The following is a 23,156-nucleotide window of genomic DNA, read 5'->3' on the forward strand; positions in this document are numbered from 1 at the left end:
TAGTAAGGTTAAATGAAAGAAGTCAGCAGATTAATACCAAATACTTAGGTTATGTTGACAACATAAACTCAGACAAACTCTCTTGCACGCTTAATTCTACTTTTTCTTTTTAAAGTCCAACTGTATTAAAGGACGACTTTTTGTGCCCCTTATGTTGACATGCTTTTCATGGTGGTTTAGTCATTTTAAGGCTCTGCGATGTCTTGTGCACAAAACAAAATTAGGAGTGAGTGTAAGTAAATCTGCTAATTTACCTCGCCTTGACGAGTGGAAAACTCAACTCCAGAAAATTTTGCAGGACTGCAGTTTGAACCATGCTTATAATGAAGGCAATGATGTTCTTTTTAAAAAAAAAAGTTATCTAAAAAGTGTACGCTGGCAATACTTACTGCATCAAGGGACAATGACTGTGGCCTGGATTTTGCAGTCATTGGCAGAGGAATGGCACTCTCCGTTCACCTCGAATTAAGCTGCCCACAAAGCATAGACTTTTCTGACATCAGTTTGAATGTGCAGCCTTCTACAGGGGATCTGTAGCATCCAGCAACAGGGCAGGCAGATCAGCCAATCAGATTGAAATCATTTTAAAGCTGTTGTTGTACTGCCGTAACTACAAATTCCTATTAAATGTATAAAAGGGATTCTTATGATCTGAAACAAGATGGATGCTCTGTGTTACAGCTGTCTTAACTATATTATACTTTGTACATTTACACCACATCCTGACATGGGATTGTTTAGTTCATAAGGAGTGAAAGCACTGATAGACTGTAGCAGTCCAAGTGTCATTACATCCAGAATGCTTTAATTGTCTACATTTTTGGATTTTTGTGTTCGCCATATTGTCTGCAATTAAACTAGTAGTTTTAAATGAATGAAACTCTGACAACATCCAGTAGATACTTTTTGAGACTTGGGAGAATTCCGTTGGGAGTAGGTAAACATAATGGATCATAATGATAACAAGGAAGTTTTGACTTGGTAACTCGAGTGTACAACAGGCTTGAATATGGAAGTTAAAAGTTCCTTTCATAGGGTGACCAAGATATAATCCTGTGACAGTGTCTGAACAGGATAACTACCATTTAGGAGTGAAAAGATATTCAACAATTTTTCCAGTTTTTTTTTTAGCAAAAAGGAAGCATCCCCAATATTTTTTTAAAAAAAAGTAAAACTGATGCCAAGCAGAAATTAGGAGTTAGGAGAGATAACTGAAGGCAAGAGGAAAGTTAGAGAAGTGTCCACTCCCAAATTCTAAAGGAAAACTGGACAAATTTAAGTTAATATTTTTGATAATTTTTAAAAAGCAAAAAATACACAAGAAATTGCAATCTAAAGATAATTATACTTCATTAACCCTTTGATTAGAGTTGGTACTATCAAGGTTAGAACATATCTTTGAATCAATGATATTCAGAAAAACATTAACCAAATGGATACACTGCATACAATAACACAATTTGCATCACATATTGTAAACATGATTTTTTAGCACTGTTCAGACTTTAAAAAAAAAGTGTTTCTCGATACTATGGTGGCGATATGCATAAGCCAGAGCTCATCCAAATCTTCGCTGCCTGTAACCCAATCTGCACCAAGCTCCGTTCACCCAGATTCTCTGATATACATTAGCTCCTGGTTCACAAAAACAGATCTTAAAATTCTCGTGCAAATTAATTCTATTTTCCCCAATGAAAGAATTTATTAAAATTGTCATCTGTACATTTATACAATTAAGTATTTCACCAAATATTTACAGTGCAAAGTTTAATATAAGCAGAGCAGTTAGGTACAACAATTAAAGTAGAAATACTTCACCGCATTAGGCAATTTGCAAAGGTTAAAATGTTTCCATTTAGATGTTACCAGGCTTGTGAGCGCACAAAGGAAACAAAGTTTAGATCATAATCCAAAATATACATTACTGCTACCAGCACAACTGCATATACACACTGTACAAAATCACAGAAACAATAAGTTTGTATCTATGATTCAATAGTAAACATGCACTTTGGTTCAGTTTTCCACATTTCATTGCAGTGTTTAAACGTACTAGAATTTTTAAAACTTGGTTGTTTGCTATTTCAAGAATTCATAAGTTTTAAAATCTGGTACAATTCAGAAATTGTAAACTTTACCATCCAAATGTATTGATAAAAATATGCACTTTAATAGAAAAAAGCCATTGCTAACTTTAGAATACACCCCCTGATGTAATGGAAATCAATTTGAAGTTTATCATTTACAAGTTACCTTTTAATGCATTCATCTCAAACAAAATGTAATTGGAGAGGCAGAGGTGTTAATGAAGGTTTAGTTGCAAAAAAAAATAATTGGAAGCAATACTGTAAAGAAAGTGCAAATCTTGAACTAATTTTCATATCGGTAAGCAAGATGTTCAAGACCACAAACATTTAAAAAGTACAACTAACAAGGGTGAAATGGAACTGCAACAGACCTTTTATCCAATACTCATTAAATCCTACGACAGTTGGTAATACAGAACACCTGAAAAATATGCATTTGACCAGGTTGGAGGCCCTTTTATATAAATCAGGATTTACAAATTAAATGTTTACTTCTATGGACGTACAAATGGTATAAGATGGGTGATCATTTAAACAAAACTCAGCCAATGTTGAGTTAATTGAGAGTTATCTTACTACGTTAATAAATTAATGGCATAATGAATAAATATATAGCTCTAGATTAAACAGATAATTACTTAACAGGAACAAAAGGGTAATTTGCTCTCATTTCCACAGACTTAAGGATAGTCAAATGTTTTGTTTCATGAAATAATGCTATTATGCTTCCAGATCATTTATCTAAGTGACATTCTCAATAAAGCAGCCAAAAACAATATTTTTAAACTCTGAATAGAATTGTTTGAACTAAAATCTAGTCAGTCAGCTAGCTTCTTATTCTGTCCTCCCCACCCTTTTCCCTTTAACATTCTGTGGAAATTCCATGCATACGTCAGAATGTACAGATTTCACTAACTTGGCATCTTGGAGATCAACCATTGCTCTCTTGCATGCTTTCTCTTCCCTTCCCCATTGTTCATCAACAGTCTCCTATTCATCATCACTGATGGAAAAGTTGATATTTAAAAGATGGATATGAAGAAGTGTAATATTTACACATTCATTATGAAAGACTGGTCAGGACTGAGTTTGTAGATACCATTAGACTGTAAATTGACTCAACACTCCCACTATATACATACTAGCCCAAAATAAAGCGAGAGAGATGCACATCCACAGTTCACCCCCATCAGTTATTCTACGACAGAGAATTATTGGACAGTCAGAGGTGCATCACATATGCTCAAATGCACCAAAGTTGAAGTTCTTTCAGGAGCAGCAGAGATAACCTACACATATCCGATGGAAGGTCAAAGTTCAAGGGATAAAGTAGGATACTTGCACATTCGCATATTACAATATTCCCAAACCATCAGGAAATACAGAACCAAAGTCTTAGTCACCATGCTGTGAAGTTACACATGGCCAGATGTTCAGAAGATCAGTGTTTTCTGCATGTTGCACAGTACAGCTGATATCACCCCCAGTATCAGGGAACTTAGAATTTCAGGTAATCCATGGCTGTGTTTACTTTGTAAATCTGTGCTGTCAGGTACATATAAGGTAAGCAGACTGGTTTCTTCTTCATCCTTCTTGATTAGCAGCATGTTCCTCGTCCTTACCATGGTCTGCAACAAGGTAATTTTTGAACTGACCCACCCTGTTGTGGCCAATATTTCATGACTGATTTCTACGATTGGCAAAGTTCTGCTTAGTGGCAGGCAAGCTGTGGGTTTTTGCAGCACATTGGATATGAACAAGACCACCATCTGGATATCGCACAAATACTGGCTCAGTGAAAATGCCCCGGCATACTTCGCAGACTTTTTTTTCTGAAAGTGTAATAATGTTTCCTCTTGATTTTACCTAAAAGACAAGGAGTAGAAATCAAAGAAACGGGACTGTTTCAGTTTGTCTCAGTTTTCAAGATTTAAACTTGTGCAGGAAAAATATCAAATTACCATGCGATACAATATATTACAAGGCAGCTCGAATGCAAAAATTGGAATTGATAAAAATATCACATTTTTCAGTGTTGCATATTATAAAACACAAATGTAGTGCCTATTTCAACCTTCGTAACATCGCCCGGCCCCACCCTTGCCTCAGCTCATCCGCTGCTGAAACCCTCATCCATGCCTTTGTTACATCTAGACTTGACTATTCCAACGCAGTCCTGGCTGGCCTACCATTCTACCCTACATGAACTTGATGATCCAAAACTCGACTGCCCGTGTCCTAACTCGCACCAAGTCCCGCTTACCCATCACCCGTGCTCGCTGACCTACATTGGCTGCCGGTTAAGCAACGCTTCGATTTCAAAATTCTCATCCTCGTTTTCAGATCACTCCATGGCCTCGCCCCTCCCTATCTCGAATCTCCTCCAGCACTCTCCTTCATTCCCCCTGCCCCAGAGATATCTGTACTCCTCTAGTTCTGTCCTCTTGAGCATCCCTGATTAAAATCGCACAACCATTGGTGGCTGTGCCTTTTGTTGCCTAGGTCCTAAACTCTGGAATTCCCTGCCTAAACCTTTCCGCCTCGCTACCTCCTTTAAGATGCTTCTTAAAACCTACCTCTTTGACCAAACTTTGTCATTTGCCATAATTTCTCCTTATGTGGCTTGGTGTCAAATTTTATGCATCATAATACTCCTGTGAAGTGCCGTGGGACGTTTTACTATGTTAAAGGCACTATATAAATACAAGTTGTTGTAGTAGTAGTATCATCTTTGTCCATCATGCCCTGGATTTTGAAAAATGAATTTTTGGGTGCTGACATTTGGAAGCTTTGATTCTGTTTTTATATGCCTAACAACCTTATAACAGCTGCTGCACTCACTGCTTGGTCTGTACCAGCTACTAGATAAGCTTTCCTATCTTGTGGCCGACAGAAAACTAAAAATAAAATGCACATTATGCAACATAAGAGGGTGCAGCTGGAGGATATTGTATAATAGACAGCATCGTATGGCTTTGATCCTGGTGAAATTGTGCTGAGAGCACAGACAGATATTTCTTCAAGCCTAATGTACACTCCATAGAGAGGTAAAGCCAAGACAAAGCCTCCCATGGACAAGCAGAGTGTATTGTAGTTAACCTTCCAACACTGCACTTTACAGATGTTGTTTGTTCTTCAACTCAATGAGACTTGCTTAGCATGAAAAAAAAAAGAGACAGAATTGTGTTCTAAATAGACTTTAACCAATTACGTCTCCCCCAGAACCCCTGGGATAGTCTGGGCATAAACACCGGGGGTTGACTGAATACTCCAAGTACAGCCTTGGACTGTATTAGAGATTGGACCAAAGCAAAGTTGTAGTAAATGTAGTGCACTGTATATTCACTCACAGGCAAGAGTTGTTAGAGGCATTGTAGTGCCTAAGACGGATATAAACCTGAACCAGGAAAGAGCACTGCCATGAAGATAGGCTGCAGAGGAGAGACAAGGAAGGAAGATGGAATGGCCAGTGTTGGAGAGGTTGAAGAGAATGATGAGACAGTTGAAGTCATGGAGGATGTCATTTGGTGATTTTGACCAGTGCAGTCTCAGGGCTGAGGATGGGGCAGAAACCAGATTGGAGGGTCTCAGATAAGGAATGGTTGGTGCGTGGGTGAGGCAAAACCATTTTGCAGATTTTTTGACTGTAGCAGCATAGGCCAGCACTACAGTATATTACTTTCTCAGCCACACTTTCCCATTCTTTGGTCACATATGACAGACATTCTATTCCAATGTTGCCACATGCTGTTTAAAAACAGACTTGCATATTTGACATTATCTTGGTGTGTTTAAAATTGATCTGGGACAACTGGTACTTTGATTCTTTAATTGTTTGCGCAGCAATGGTGGATGCAAATTCAAGATGTGTTCCACTCAGTTTCTGATATGAGCAAAGGTTGTGGCAGCGGCCAGAAAGAGGAAGAGTGGAGGAGGGAGGGAAGGAATTCAGAGCAATTTCTGGCACTTCTTGGCTGTTGGTGTCTTTTGGAGCTGACCAAGAGCAGACTATGTGCATATCATCTCCATTATATACATCAGACCAGGTGGACAAAGAAAATGGACAAAAATATAAAAAAGGAGGATCTTAACTAAATTCATCCATAATAACAATTAAAAAAAGAGAATGGAAATACATGCACATGTGTGAAAGGTGGGGCAGAAAAAAGTAAAGCAGGGTGAAAGTTCAAGCGATCTCAACAGGTGATGCAAGTACCCCATCACTGAAGCTTTAGGCTATTTCACAACTACACTGCATTTTGGTTCAATAGAAGCCTTTCTGAACAGATACTAAAATATGGCTGCTTACTGCATGCATTTTAACTCTTACAATACAGTGTCAGTTAGAATATTTTATTCATCTTAACTATTAGTGATAATTTTGAAAGTGAGAGAGAAATAATTTATTGGTAAATATGACATTTATGAACAGATTTAAGTCTGTAAACTTGGTATCTGCTGTTAAATGGTGTGGGGGAAAGGTAGAGGAGTTTGTAGTTACTGTGCACTACAAATTTTCTTGGCTCAAAGAAAATCTGGGGAGATAGCATTAAAGATTAAAGCCGGTCTAGTTTATCTTGTTTATCCACAAATTCAAGAATAACATCTTTAATGTAGAACATATTCCAAGGTCCTTCACAGAACTGTAATCAGACAAAAACTGACATCGAGGCAAAGGAGGAACTATTAAAATGAGTCATTAAAAGCTTGGTTAAAGAGGTAGGTCTTAAGGAGGACTAGAGAGGTGGAGGGGTTTGGGGAGGGAATTGTAGAGCTTTGTGCAGATGCCTGGAGGCACAGCCACCAATGGTTGGGGCAAAAGCAGTGAGGGATGCGCAAGAGGTCAGAGTTGGAGGAACACAAAGTTTTAGGAGGTTGTAGGGCATTAGAGAGGAGGAACAAGGCAGTGAAGAAATTTAAGCAGGAGTTTGAGAATTTTAAGTTGGAGTTGTTGGGGAACTGGGAGCCAATGAAGGTCAGCATGCACAAGGGTGATAGGCATGCGAGAGCTGGTGCAGGTTCGGGTATGGACAGCAGAGTTTTGGAATTAACTCATGTTTATGGAGTGTGGGAGGCCAGCCAGGAGTGCATTAGAATAGTCGGGTCTCGAGGTGACCAAACATGGATGAGGGTTTCAGCACATCAGTCGAGGTAGGGGCAGCGACTGCCGATATGACAGAAGTGGAAGTAAGGGCTGTCCCACTCAGCTGGACAATGCAGGAGGATATAGTATGGTCGACCGTATCAAAGGCTGCAGAGAGGTCGAGAAGGATGAGAATCGATAGTACACCATGGTCACAGTAGATATCATGTGTGACTGATTGGGGCCATTTCGGTGCTGTGGTAGGGACAGAAAGCTGATTGAACAGGTTCAAACATGGATTTGCGATAAAGATGGGCACAGATTTGTGAGGCGACAGTGCGTTCAAGGACTTGACAGAAAATGGAGGTCGAGATTGGGGGGGCGGGGGGGGGGCCGCGATAGATTGCAAAAAATGATCCTCTGGGGAGGACTGATCATATTATGTTCAATTTCATATTCGATTAGAGAGTGAAATATTTAAGTCCAAAACTAGAGTCTTAAACTTAAATAAAGCCAATTACATAGTAACATAGAAAACAGGTGCAGGAGTAGGCCATTCGGCCCTTCGAGTCTGCACCACCATTCAATAAGATCATGGCTGATCATTCTTTCAGTAGCCCTTTCCTGCTTTCTCTCCATACCCCTTGATCCCCTTAGCCGTAAGGGCAATATCTAACTCCCTCTTGAATATATCCAATGAACTGGCATCAACAACTCTCTGCGGCAGCGAATTCCACAGGTTAACAACTCTCTGAGTGAAGACGTTTCTCCTCATCTCACTCCTAAATGGCTTACCCCTTATCCTAAGACTGTGTCCCCTGGTTCTGGACTTCCCCAACATCGGGAACATTCTTCCCGCATCTAACCTGTCCAGTCCCGTCAGAATCTTATATGTTTCTATGAGATCCCCTCTCATCCTTCTAAACTTGTGTATAAAGACCCAGTTGATCCAGTCTCTCCTCATATGTCAGTCCAGCCATCCCTGGAATCAGTCTGGTGAACCTTCGCTGCACTCCCTCAATAGCAAGAACGTCCTTCCTCAGATTAGGAGACCAAAACTGAACACAATATTTCAGGTGAGGCCTCACCAAGGCCCTGTACAACTGCAGTAAGACTTCCCTGCTTCTATAATCAAATCCCCGTGCTATGAAGGCCAACATACCATTTGCCTTCTTCACCGCATGCTGTACCTGCATGCCAACTTTCAAGGAATGATGAACCATGACACCCAGGTCTCGCTGCACCGCCCCTTTTCCTAATCTGCCGCCATTCAGATAATATTCTGCCTTCGTGTTTTTGCCCCCAAAGTGGATAACCTCACATTTATCCATATTATACTGGATCTGCCATGTATTTGCCCATTCGCCTAACATGTCCAAGTCACCCTGCAGCCTCTTGGCATCCTCCTCACAGCTTACACTGCCACCCAGTTTAGTGTCATCTGCAAACTTGGAGATATTACACTCAATTCCATCATCTAAAATCATTAATATATATTGTAAAGAGCTGGGGTCCCAGCACCAAGCCCTGCAGCACTCCACTAGCCACTGCCTGCCATCCTGAAAAGGACCCGTTTATCCCGACTCTCTGCTTCCTGTCTGCCAGCCAATTCTCTATCCACGTCAGTACATTACCCCCAATACCATGTGCTTTGATTTTGCACACTAATCTCTTGTGTGGGACCTTGTCAAAAGCCTTTTGAAAGTCCAAATACACCACATCCACTGGTTCTCCCTTGTCCACTCTACTTGTTACATCCTCAAAAAATTCCCAAAGATTTGTCAAGCATGATTTCCCTTTCATAAATCCATGCTGACTTGGACCAATCCTATCACTGCTTTCCAAATGCGCTGCTATTTCATCCTTAATGATTGATTCCAACATTTTCCCCACTACTGATGTCAGGTTAACCGGTCTATAATTACCCATTTTCTCTCTCCCTCCTTTTTTAAAAAGTGGTGTTACATTAGCAACCCTCCAGTCCATAGGAACTGATCCAGAGTCGATAAGACTGCTGGAAAATTATTACCAATGCATCCACTATTTCTAGGGCCACTTCCTTAAGTACTCTGGGATGTAGACTATCAGGCCCTGGGGATTTATCGGCTTTCAATCCAGTCAATTTCCCTAACACAATTTCCTGCCCGATTAGGTTACCCTTCAGTTCCTCCTTCTCAATAGACCCTCAGTCCCAGAGTACATCCGGAAGGTTATTTGTGTCTTCCTTTGTGAAGACAGAACCAAAGTACTTGTTCAATTGGTCTGCCATTTCTTTGTTCCCCATTATAAATTCACCTGAATCCGACTGCAAGGGACCTACGTTTGTCTTCACTAATCTTTTTCTCTTCACACATCTATAGAAGCTTTTGCAGTCAGTTTTTGTGTTTCCGGCAAGCTTCCTCGCGTACTCTATTTTCCCCTTCTTAATTAAACCCTTTGTCCTCCTCTGCTGAATTCTAAATTTCTCCCAGTCCTCAGGTTTGCTGCTTTTTCTGGCCAATTTGTATGCCTCTTCCTTGGATTTAACACTATCCTTAATTTCCCTTGTTAGCCACGGTTGAGCCACCTTCCCAGTTTTATTTTTACTCCAGACAGGGATGTACAATTGTTGTAGTTTGTCCATATGATCTTTATAGGTTTGCCATTGCCTATCCACCGTCAATCCTCTAAGTATCATTGGCAGTCTAATCTAGCCAATTCGCGCCTCATACCATCAAAGTTACCTTTCCTTAAGTTCAGGATCCTAGTTTCTGGTATGCAGGGGCAGGGGGGGGGGGGGGGGGCGGATGGGGGAAGGAGTTGGCTACAGTAGATTGGGAAATTAAATTAAAAAGGTATGACAGTAGATAACCAATGGCAAACATTTAAAGAAATATTCCAAAATTTTCAACGAACATACATTCCATTGAGAAATAAAAACTCCACGGGAAAAGTAATCCATCCGTGGCTAACTAAAGTTCAGGACTGTTTATTAAAAGAAGCTTATAAAATGTTGCAAAGAATAGTAGCAAGTCTGAAGATTGGGAGAGCTTTAGAAATCAGCAAAAAATGACCAATAAAAAGGGAGAAAATAAAAAGAATAAATATAAAGACAGATTGTAAGAGCTTCTACAAATATGTAAAAAGGAAGAGAGTGGTAGCAAAAGTAAGCATTGGTCCCTTAGAGGCTGAGATGGGAGAAATTATAATGGGGAATAAGGAAATGGCAGATACTTTAAACAAATATTTTATATCTGTCTTCACAGAAGAAGACACAAAAAGCTTCTCAAAAGTGGAGAACCAAAGGGCTAATAATAGTGTGAAATTAAAGTAATTAAGATCAGTAGAGGAAAAAGTACTTCCGGAACTAATGGAACTAAAAGCTGACAAATCCCCTGACCCTTATGGCTTTCATCCTAAGGTTCTAAGAGGTGGCGACTGTCCAAAGATCCCTTGATTCTAGAACGGTCCCAGCAGATTGGAAGATAGCAAATGTAACCCCATTATTGAGGAAAGGAGGGAGGGAGAGAGAAAACAGTGAACTACAGCTCAATTAGCCTGACATCAGTTGCCGGGAAAATGCTGGAATCTATTAAGGAAGTGGTAATAGGACACTTAAAACATATGATTAGGCAGTCAACATGGTTTTATGAAAAGGGACATAGTGTTTAACAAGTTAGAGTTTTTTGAGGATGTAACTAGCAGGGGAGATAAAGGGGAACCAGTGGATGTAGTATATTTAGATTTCCAAATGGCAATCGATAAGGTGCTACATAAAAGGTCGTTATGCAAGATAAGGGCTCGTGGGGTTGGGGGTAATATATTAGCCTAGAGATTGGTTAATGGACAAAAAAACAGAATGTAGGGATAAACTGATCATTTTCAGGTTGGCAGATTGTAACTAGTGGGGTGCTGCAAAGATCAGTGCTTGGAATTCAGTTATTTACAATCTTTATTAATGACTTAGATGAAGGGACCGAGTTTAATGTATCTAAGTTTGCCGACGATACAAAGCTAGGTGAAAAAATAAGGTATAAGGACACAAAGAGCCTGAAAAGGGATATAAACAGGTTAAGTGAATGGGCAATAAGGTGGCAGATGAAGAATAATGTGGGGAAATTAGGTCATTCATTTTGGTAGGAAGAACATAAAAACAATTATTTTTTAAAATGGAGATAAACTATTAAATGTTGGTGTTCAGAGAGATTTAGAGTTAATATGCAGCTACAGCAAGCAATTAGGAAGGCAAATGGTATGTTGACCTTTATTGCAAAGGGGGTTGGAATACAAGAGTAAGGAAGTCCTGCTACAATTGTATAGGGCTTTGGTGAGACCACACCTGGAGTACTATGCAGTTTCGGTCTCCTTATCTGAGGAAGGATATACTTGCCTTGGAGGCAGTGCAATGAAGGTTCACTAGATTGATTCCTGGGATGAGGCGGTTGTCCTGTGAGGAGAGATTAAGCAGATTGGCCCTCTACTCTCTCGAGTTTAGAAGAATGAGAGGTGATCGCAAAGAAACACAAGATTCTGAGGGGGGACTGACAGGATAGGTGCCGAGAGGTTGTTTCCCCTGGCTGCAGGGTCTAGAACTTGGAGGCATAGTCTCAGGATAAAGGGTTGGCAATTTAAGACTGAGATGAGGAGGAAATACTTCAGAGAGTTGTGAATCTTTGGAATTCTCTATCCCAAAGGGCTGTGGGTGCTGAATCATTGAGTATACTCAAGGCTAAGATAGATTGATTTTTGGACTCGAGGGGAATTAAGGGATATGGGGATCGGGCAGGAAAGTGGAAATGTGATCAAAGATCAGCTATGATCTAATTGAATGGCAGAGCTGGCTTGAGACCGTATGGCCTACTCCTGCTTCTCATTCTTAAATTCTTATGTAAGAGGGGTCGAGGGTTGGTTTTGTGACGAGAGGACGATAATGACAGTTTTGAAAGGGAGGGGGCCAGTACCAGAGTAGAGGAAACCATTTACAATGTTAGCTAGCATATGGGGCCAGGAGGGAAGTTGGGTGGTCAGTAGTTTAGGAGTGGGGTTGAGAGCAGGAACTGGGTCACATGGACAAGAAGCATTTGAAAAGGGGAGCTAATAGAGAAAGAGACAAATTCAGAGCTCAGGTGGGATGGTTTGGTTTGGTGAGCAAGGGGGAGGCTTGTGGCAGAGGCAGCTGAACAGTTGGCCACAATCTTGGTGACAAAGTCCAAAACTTCCTCGCACTTGTTGGGGGCGACGGTGGCACGGTTATAGGGGAAAGCGGTTTAAGGAAACAGTTGGTAGAGGAGGAAAGAAGCCACAAGTTATCTTTACTTTCCAAAATAATACTGGAGTAGTGAGCTGTTTTGCAGAGGATAGTATAGCGCTTGATGTGGTCCTGCCAGATCTGGCAATAAGCTAAACCAGTTATGCGCCAGATACGTTTAAATCTGTGTCCCTTGAATTTGAAGGAGCAAAGATGGGGACCATACCAGGGAGAAAAACCAGTGTTGGGGAGTGGAAGGGTTTTTTATTGGACTTCAAAAGCAAAAGGTGAGGGAGTAATTGAACAGAATGACAGGAACATGGCAACAGGAATAGGCCATTCAGCCCTAAGCTTGTTCTGCCATTTGCCATGGTTAATATGTATGTCAACTCCTTTGCTCTATATCCCTGGATACCCTTATGAAATAAAAATCTATCAATCTGTCTTGAAAATTTAAATTGACCCAGCATGCATAGACTTTTGGGAGGGAGTTCCAGATTTTTATTACTCCGAGTGAAAAACAGCTTCCGGATTTGACTTCTGAATGGTCTAGTTCTAATTTTAAAATTGGACCTCTTTGATCTGGATTCACCCACTAGAGGAAATAATTTCTGTTTCTACTGTACTCTATTCTGTCAATCTTGGCTCAGTAGTAGCACTCTCACCTCCAAGTCTGGAGGTTGTGCATTCAAGTTCTACTCCAGAAACTTGAGAAAATCATTCAGGCTAACACTGCAGTGCAGGACCAAGCGAGCGGTGCACTGTCAGAGGTGCCGTCTTTTGAATGAGACATTAAACCGAGGCCCCATCTGCTGTGTCAAGTGGACGTAAAAGATCTTCGAGGAGCTGGGGAGTTCTGCCCTAGTGTCCTGGCCAATATTTATCCCTCAACCAACATCGCACACAGATTATCTGGTCATTATACATAGCTGTGACCTTGCTGTGCGCCAATTGGCTGTTGCATTTCCCTACATTACAACAGTGACAACATTTCAAAAATAATTGCCGATGGTCGATGGATATTTTTCAGACTGGGTGGTGGTCTGCAGTGGTGTCCCCCAAGGGTCAGTTTTAAAATTACTCTATAGCATTTTTATAAATGACCTAGACTTGGATGCAGGGAAAAACATTATACAGTTTGTAGATGATACAAAACTTAATGTAATTGATCATGATGAGGATAGTTATAGGCTTTAGGATGACAGACAGGATGGTGAAGTGGTCAGAAGCATGGCAAAAGGAGTTCAATGTGGAGAAGTGTGAAGTGATGCACTTTGGGAGGACTAATATGGAAAGTCAGTATACTATAAATGACACGATTTTGAAAAGTGTAGGGGAGCAGAGAGACCTTGGTGGCCATATACACAAATCCTTAAAAAGGCAGGGCAAGTTGATAAAGTGGTTAAAAAAATGCATATGGGTTACTTGGGTTTATAAATAGAGGAATAGAATATAAAAACAAAGAGATTATGCTTGAACTTTATAAATCTCTGGTTACGCCTGCATTGACAATTCTGGGCTGTACATTTCAGGAAAAATGTAAAGGTATGAGAAAAAGTAGAGAGGAGGTTTACCAGGATGTTACCATGGATGAGGGACCTCAGTTATGAGGAGGATGGAAAACGTAGGACTATTCTCCTTGGAACAGAGAAAGTTAAGAGGTGACCCTAATAGAGGTTTTCAAGATGAGGAGAAGCTTGACAAGGTGGATGCAGAGAGGATGTTTCCACTGATAGGGGAGACAAGAACTAGAGGGCATAATCTTAGAATAAGGGGCCACCCATTTAAAACAGAGATGAGGAGAAATTTCTTCTGAGGGTTGTGGATCTGTGGAATTCGCTGCCTCAGAGAGCTGTGGAAGCTGGGACATTGAATAAATTTAAGACAGAAACAGACAGTTTCTTAAACAATAAGAGAATAAGGGGTTATGGAGAGCGGGCGGGGAAGTGGACCTGAGTCCATGATCGGATCAGCCATGATCATATTAAATGGCGGAGCAGGCTCAAGGGGCCGTGTTCTTATGTTTTGATAGAGCAAATAGGGAAATAATATCCCCTCTGGCGAGTGGGTCAATAACCCAAGGTCATAGATTCCAAAACATTGGCAAAAGATCTCCAGGAAAGATAAGGATAATTTTTTTTCCACTCAAGTTGTTGGAAGCTGGAACACTCTACCTGAAAAAGTGGTGGAAGCTGATTGCATAAATAATTTAAAAATGGAGTTCGCCAGGTACTTGAGCATGAAGAACTTACAGGGTTATGAATAAAAAGGTGGGATGTGGGACTAAGCCAAACTGCTCTTTCAAAGAGCCAGTACAGGCATGGTGGGCCAAATGGCCTCCTTCTATGCTTATGTTTCTGTGATTCTATGAATTCAATAGCTGTGAAGTGCTCAGTCCAGAGGATATGAAAGATGTTATATGAAATGCAAGTTCTTTCCATATCAAAGCCCATCATCATTTTAAACACTTTGATTAGATCATCCCCGGGACCTTCTAAATACAAAGGAATACAAACCATGTTTATGCATCCTGTCCCCATAATTTAATCTATTAAACCCAGATATAATTTTAGTAAATCTGTGTTGCACCCACTTCCAAGGCCAACATACCTTCCGGATGCGAGATACCCAAAACTGGTTGACTGGGGTCTGACCAAGGCTCTATATGACTAAAGCACAAATTCCTCCCCTTTCTTTCCCAGCCCCCTTGAGATAAAGTCCAATATTTGATGAGCCTTTTTGATTATATTTTGTACCTGTGCACTAGCCTTTTATAATGTGTGTACCTCGACACCCAAATTCCTTTGCTCCTCCAGTTCCTAGTCTCTAACCGTCAAGAAAATATTCCGATTTCTGTCTTGGATCCAAAGTGGATGACCTCACGCTTCCCCCACACTGAACTCCATCTGACAGTTTTTCCCCATCTACACAACTTACTGTATCTCCTAACTTGTCATCTGAAAATTTGTATACACAACACTATCTCTTCAAGTCATTAATATACAAGGCGTAAAACGGATGCCCCAGTACAGATCTCTGGGAAGCCACTTGTCACATCTCTTCAGAGAACATTTCCTTTATCCTTACTCTGCTCCCAATTCCCAAACAAATACAAACCCATGTCACAAGGTTACCTCCAATTGTGTGCTTATATTATTTTACTAATAATCTCATGTGGAACCTCATCAAATGCTTTCTGGCAATCCATATGGTCACTTTCCTATTCACCAGGTTAGTTACCTTTGCAAAATGTTTTAATTAAAAGTTAACAAGGATTTTAAAAAGGAAGATTTGCATTTATATAGCGCCTTTCATGACCACCGGATGCTCCAAAGTGCTTTACAGCAATGTGATAATGACCAGATAACGTGTCTTTAGTGATATTGATTGAGGGATAAATATTGGCCAGGACACCGGGGATAATTCCCCTGTTCTTCTTCAAAATAGTGCCATAGGATCTTCTACGACTATTTGGGGCCCGGTTTAATATTTCAACTGAAAGATGGCACCTTTGACAGTGCAGCACTCGCTCAGTACTGCAATGGATTGTCAGCCTAGATTTTTGTGCTCAAGTCTCTGGAGTGGGACTTGAACCCACAACCTTCTGACTCAGAGGCGAGGATGCTACCAACTGAGCCACCGCTGACAAGAGTGTCGAGGGTAAAACAAGGCGAGGTGCTCAAAACAAAGGTGCCAGAGGAGTAGGGGAAAAGAGATCGATAAAATTTGGTGATAAGGGCCATCATAGTGGTTTGGATGTGCCAGGTGCTGGAAAGTATCCAGGAGGGTTGGCTTCTGTAAAGGGCAAGGTGTAGTCACCTATAAGCCAAGTTTCCATCAAATGTCAATGCAATCATTCATATTAAGGTGGTGAATGGCAAGTGTTCGCAAGTGAATGACAGTAAGGTGGTGATTGTTGATCTCCTGGCAGAAGTCCAAGTGGTCAGCTGTGGAAGGAGTGAGCGAGACGGGAAGGAGGTAGGTGTGATAGCCCAAGGCTCGTTGAGAACAATACAGAAGTATATCAATATAATAAATGAAACGTCTTACAAAATTGGATGTAGAGGTTTCAATTACATTAAAGCAAATCACTATATAGTATAACCAAGATTTTAAAAATGGTCTGCATAGGTGTACTAGTTAGGAATTGCAGGTTATTTTTAGTCATTACTTTAATGTAGGAATGTGAACACAAATTTAGAACAATTCTATTCATAGCATTAGACATTTCATTTTTTTTTTTTTAAAACTTCACCTAAAACACAGAATTTAGAAAATAATGTTAGTAATTTAAGTGCAATGCTTCCTTCGACTGAAAGCTACCCACCTTTGCGTATTTATAAATTAAGTTTTCGGATCTTGCTAAGCTTGATGAAAGTTCTGCTGTGCATTTTGAATGAAAGCTCCCTCTCATTGCCCTGGTTAGGAATGGTGAAAGCAGTTGTATTGACCAATTCTCTGGGACCAGCTGTAGAACGCGAACTGCATCAAACTCAACAGCATGGTTATTTAGAAGATCCACACCAGCCATTACTAATGCATCACTGGTGACACCTGGGTGCAGGTAAAGTGCAAGTAACATGTGGAAGAGCCTCTGCCTATATGAAGGGTCCTTGCCATTAGAATTCCATAAGCAGTAGTCCTCAGCTGCTTGGAAATCCTTTAACTTGTGAACCAGGATTTCAAGAGCTTTATCATGTTCTTCAAGTTTTCCGTGTAATATTGCACATTCCATGTAGAGATCAGCATCTTTAATTTTACCTGCAGGGATAAGGGAAAATACATAATCGATTCCACTTTAAGAAACAAAAGGCCAAGTTTATATTCTTATAGACGACGTAGTCAGTGTAAAATGATTACTTTTCAAAACCAACTGAGTTCACTCCTTTTGTGCTATTTAGTTATAAAAATATGACCAATACAAAGTAGTGCGCAGAACAATCCAGTACAAACTCTCTCCAAGGAAATGCTCTACTGCTATCAATCAGCAGCTTGATAAGAATCCAATAGATGGGACAAGAGTCTGCACAGATTTTTCTTATTCTGACATTTCCTGATCATCACTCAAGGGAAACCCAAATGTCAGTCCATACCAATCCATACATAGCTACTTTCTGGCATTCGAACAGTAGGCACCAGCTGATGTAAACAAGACAGCTCACTACCAAAGGGATATCTGAAACTGTGGGTCTCAGGCTTGAAAAACAAATGAATGGCTCTTGCCAAGATAGGTAGATAAATCTAGCATTTTGGTGAAAGAAACACTGAAAGTACTTAACTAATTTTTCTCCTTTTATGCAATGCAAGCATGGTCTACAAATAAATTTCTCAAGCCAATAATGCAAATCTAAATATTACAAGTCGTATTTTGCATTGCTTTCAAGTGTTGAACTAACAATAGTATGTTGGCAGGTTTTACCTAGCAAAAGCTGAACTCTGTAGAGACTAGAGTGTTGGAGCAGGTTCTTAAGACTGTTACGTGCTGAAGTTAGTTCTTCTGAAACGCTCCCTGCCTGGGAGTGCAATCCTAGAACTTTATCCAGGTACAATACAGCCAAATGTGTGTGGTACTTCTCCTTCTGTAGATGCAAATAGATCAAGGATAATTCACCAACGATAAAAATAGAATACACAAATTTGTAACAGAAATTTGATATAGGGGTTTTAGATCTATTGAGTAGCCAGATGGACCACAATGGTCTTTTTTGGTCCTGTACATTCTTGTGTTCCTATCAAACCAGGTTTGGGCATCAGTTGGAAATATAGCCATAGTAACATACATAGCAACCTAGGATGGGCTGTTGAATACAAGGAGGCAACTCCTGAATTAGTTTTAATTAGACAAAATATGTAAATGTTTGAATGGATTCAATTTAATGAGCCTGAAATTCCAAGTTTCTACGGACCAGGGAAGGCATCGGAAAAGCTGTTTTTTAGCGTGCAATGCGCATGCGCTGAAAACCAGCTTTTCCAATCTGTCAAGTTTCCGGCTTAACAGATCTTGCGCATATCGGGAGCGAGGACACTTGCAAGGGCAAGATTTGCGCATATCTTGCCCAGCAAATATCCTCAAAAATCTTGCGCCTGAAAAAGCAGGCTTATAGCCTACTTTTACAGGTGCAAGTGTTTAAAAACATAAACATTAAAATTAAATTTAATAAACACATGAAAACATATTTTATTGTTAAAAACCTTCCCCACTACGGTAAGTTTATTTTAAGGCATAATTAAAAAAACTTTTTTTTTAAAAAGTCGGGAAAATATATATATATATATTTTTAAATAAGAACTTTTAATTTCAATGAATCTTAAATATGTCGTGTATTTTTCTATTTTTTTTAATAAGTGTTGTGTGTGTTTGGAGGAGGGGGGATGTTGTGTGTGTTTGGGGGGGGGGGGGTTCTCATTAATAATGGAACTCCAACTTACGGTTCCCATTATGAATGAGAAAATACTATACCTTGATTGGCTGCTCAGAGCCATGTGACTCCAGCTCCAGCATATGGATGTCCCAACATGCACGCGCTCCGATGTATAGGGAGTGAAGGCCTCAGGATCGGAAGTTCGAGCGGGCACAGCACCTTCAGGTAAGTGCGCATTTCTTTTCCTTTTTTCAGTAGTTTGCCCATGGGAAGACCTCGATCGGGATTTCTGGGCCAATAAATTAGTCTGGAACACTACTTCAAACAAAACCAAGACAATAGGATACGGGGACACAGATTCAAACTACTAAAAGGAATATTTCAGATTTATGTCAGAAATTTCTTCAGACAAGTGATTAACAAATGGAATGGACTTTCCGGGTACAGTGATGAAGGTGATCAATTGAATTGTTTAGCAGTTGGCTATTGTGGTGAGATAGTTTTTTGGGGGCGGGGGGGGGGGGGGAAGGGAAGAAGAGAAGCGTACGAGACTATGACCTTTCAGGGGCCATGAAGCAGAGAAGGACCGAATGGCCTTCCTCATCTGAAAATCAATCTTGTGGTCAACTATGCTACACATCATTACATTTCGAAACTAGAGAAACATTTTCTAATAAAAGTTACTTCAAAAGTGACAGCTGTTTAATTTGGCACAAAGGGATAACGAAAAAAAGACTTGGATTTATATAGCACCTTTCACGACCACCGGACGTCTCAAAGCACTTTGCAGACTACTTTGATTGTCATCACTGTTGTAATGTAGGAAACGTGGCAGCCAATTTGCACACAAGTAAACTCCCACAAACAGCAATGTGATAATAACCAGATAATCTGTTTTTGTGTTATGCTGATTGAGGGATAAATATTGGACACCAGGGATAACTCCCCTGTTGTTCTTCAAAATAGTGCCATGGGATCTTTTACGTCCACTTGAGAGAGCAGACGGGGCCTCGGTTTAACATCTCATCCAAAAGACGGATCCTCCGACAGTGTAGCACTTGCTCAGCACTGCACTGAAGTGTCAGCCTAGATTTTTGTGTGTGCTCAAGCCCCTGGACTGGGACTTGAACCCCTAATCTTCTGACTCAGAGGTTAGCGTGCTACCCACTGAGCCACAGCTGAAACCAATGGTACCATTCAGCTTTCTATGATTAAGTCTCTAGGTTGAGATTGAGTATTTGCAAAGCTTTAATATTCCATCAGAAACACAAAATTGCACTTTGTATTTTTTTTTTTAAATCTTGGGTTTTCCCCACAGAAAGAATGTTAAGTCCAACATTTATGAATCGTGAATATTAGAAAATATTTTTTTAATCCCAAAGTGCATGTTCATATTACTAGGTTTACTGAAGATTTACCTGAATATTTCTCTCAAATACTAAGTGTTCCAAATATACAACAACAGCTTTCTTGTACTTGTGAAGGTAGTTGATAATGTCATCCGGATTCATTGGGCTTGTCTGGTTTTCATCCAAAGGTCGTCTTGTGAAAATCTGGATACCAACCTATATAACAGCAAAATGACAAGCATATCACTATAAGGATTCTTAATTTAGCGCATCCTGAACACTTTCTCCTGACTGTCAAATTTCTGCTGATTTATCACAGGACTCAAGCCATGGAAATTTCTCAATTAATCATATAAATCCAAGTCTACAATTGGTTGACAGATGATGTTTATTCCCTGAAAACACAAGCCCTCTTTTCTCTCCTCCCCCACCCCAGTGTGCTGGCAGGCTTGCAAGGCTGGACAAAATTTACTCAGAGATGGACTCAAATGACAGACAAGCCCTGGGGAACTGAACCTGCGACCATCTGGCTCAGATGCACACAATCTACAATTTCTTCATATCTTCCGATGAAAAATGTGTTTCACACAACAGATTGACGTACAGTTTTATTCAGCACTAATTCTCAAGGTGGTACTTAATCATAAATTTTCTAGTTAATAAATAGGTTGTGATTTTTATTTTAAAACTTGCTACACAACTGTATGAAACACTGATTCACACACTGTAGTGATTATTGTACCAGTTCTTAAGTTTTCAAACAAAAACAAAAACATTTTTAGCTTCCATTTCTTGCGGCCACTAGGAACTTGCACCATTTTGTTTAATACATTGCTGGTGCTCATGATAGAAATTAAAAGATCTGTCCTTGTATACAATCTCTACCCGTGAATAAAAGTAACTCAAGTTTAACTGCGAAGGTTAGTCCATGTGAAATGAATTTCGTGACAGATTTTAAAATAAAGACATACAAAGTTGCATTTGTGAACTATTATAGGGACACACGTTCATTGTGCATTCAAAGCTTTTCAGATGAGGCCAGACTGCAAAACAGTAATAAGGAACATTAAGACAACTCATTTAGAACTTGCATTCATGAAATGAAAAAAAAGCAAACCTCTTCATTTTTCTGCAAGGCCCAGTCCGCATACTTCCACACCAGTTCATGGTTAGAGCAGAAACTGAGAAAATCCACAATATACTCAAAAAGATCTGAACGTGTTATATCCTGGAGCTGTCCATCAACTATCTTCACCCACAACTATTGATAGAAAAAATATTGGTGTAGAAATGCTTTAAATCATCAGAAATAACTTCAATATGTTAAATGTATGCATATATCATGAGATCATGCAAGTTTTGAAATGGAAAAGGCAGTTATTGAGGTGATGGAGATTACAACATAGCTTAAGTATTAAATGACAAACTCAAAGGCCTTCACTTTGTGCACTCAGTCATCACGTCAATGTTATACCTCCAAACTGCCGGGTCCCCACCACCAGAAAGACTGGTGCAGAATGACACTTCGACATTGAAGAAATCAGAACAGAACAGCAAAGGAGACCATTTATATCTTCTAGTTAACGACTCAATGAACAGTGGAAATTGTTCTCCCCCTGCCCCATCACCCCATTTACTTCATCAAAACCCATCAATTTTTAAACTCAATTAGATCTCTTCTAAAATGGAGACACCAAACACAGATTAGGTGGCTACTTTGCCAAACACCTATTCTGTTCATGAGTACAACTCAAGCTCAGTCACTTGTCAATTCAGTTACCCAACCACTCCAATATGACCTCTGCCTTTTGGTCTTCTTCATTGTTCCAATTTGCTCAATGCAAACTTGAGGAACAGCAGTCTCTGCGCACATGTTTTTTCCCTTTGTCCTGTTTCTTTTTAAAAGCTTTTTAGCTATAATTTCGTACAGTTCTGACAAAAGGTCTACATCAGAGTTCCTGCTAAGGGCTGTGCAATTATCAGAGTGGTCCCGCGCAGGCCACTCACCAGCTTTTACATTGCAGGTACCACACAAGCACAAAAAATTTGAATGGCCATGCATTGGCGGAAGGCAGGCCACTCAGGAGGCAGTGCAGCTTATGGGGGTCATTGGTCTACACCTCAAACGCCAACACATCCGTTCTCTCCAAAGATCCCATCATCCTGGCATTTTAGTGAATCTCACCTAGATCTTCCCATTGCTCCTGAAGTACAACACCTGAAATTGTAACTGCAGCCCAACCACCAATTTGTACACATCTAGGGCCCAAGTTTCCACACGATAAAAAACAGGCGCCCCGCCGAGCTGGGCGCCCGTTTTTCGCGCCTAAAACGGCGCCGGAAAAAAAACGCGCGATTCTGGAGCGCTTTGCAGCTCCTTGTTTGTTTGGCGCGGCGCCCAGGGGAGCGGAGCCTACACTCGCGCCGATTTTGTAAGTGGGAGGGGGCGGGTACCATTTAAATTAGTTTTTTTCCTGCCGGCAACGCTGCGCGTGCGCGTTGGAGCGTTCGCGCACGCGCAGTGTGAAGGAAACATTGGCACTCGGCCATTTTTGTAGTTCTTTGTAGCTGTTTAATTTTTGAACATTTTTTAATAAAAGCACATTGCCATCAGCACATCAGCACTGAGGCTACCCTTCTCACTGTCTCCTCCCCCCCCCCCCCCCCACCGCGGGAACGAACGGGAGCCTCCTCCCCCCCCCCGCGGGAACGAACGGGCGCCTCCTCCTCCCCCCCGCGGGAACGAACGGGCGCCTCCTCCTCCCCCCCGCGGGAACGAACAGGCGCCTCCTCCTCCTCCCCCCCGCGGGAACGAATGGGCGTCTCCTCCTCCCCCCCGCGGGAACGAACGGGCGTCTCCTCCTCCCCCCCGCGGGAACGAACGGGCGCCTCCTCCCCCCACCCCGCGGGAACGAACGGGCGCCTCCTCCCCCCACCCCGCGGGAACGAACAGGCGCCTCCTCCTCCTCCCCCCCGCGGGAACGAATGGGCGCCTCCTCCCCCCCCCGCGGGAACGAACGGGCGCCTCCTCCCCCCACCCCGCGGGAA

General features: G+C 41.1%; 1 protein-coding gene across 1 annotated transcript in view; it reads right to left on the reverse strand.

Moving 5' to 3' along the window:
- Positions 1-1,551: 1,551 nt before the first annotated feature.
- The window catches only part of tgfbrap1 (transforming growth factor, beta receptor associated protein 1), a 108,203-nt gene continuing 86,598 nt past the window's right edge, over positions 1,552-23,156 (reverse strand). The window contains exons 8-12 of the mRNA XM_070892101.1: positions 21,226-21,369; positions 20,178-20,324; positions 17,817-17,976; positions 16,725-17,158; positions 1,552-3,953 (exon numbers count right to left, since the gene is read on the reverse strand). Of these exons, the coding sequence (XP_070748202.1) occupies positions 3,765-3,953; positions 16,725-17,158; positions 17,817-17,976; positions 20,178-20,324; positions 21,226-21,369 (1,074 nt within the window). The 3' untranslated portion in view covers positions 1,552-3,764. The remainder of the gene's footprint in view (positions 3,954-16,724; positions 17,159-17,816; positions 17,977-20,177; positions 20,325-21,225; positions 21,370-23,156) is intronic.

This window comes from Pristiophorus japonicus, chromosome 10 (genome assembly GCF_044704955.1).
Source record: "Pristiophorus japonicus isolate sPriJap1 chromosome 10, sPriJap1.hap1, whole genome shotgun sequence".
Classification (NCBI taxonomy): domain Eukaryota; kingdom Metazoa; phylum Chordata; class Chondrichthyes; family Pristiophoridae; genus Pristiophorus; species Pristiophorus japonicus.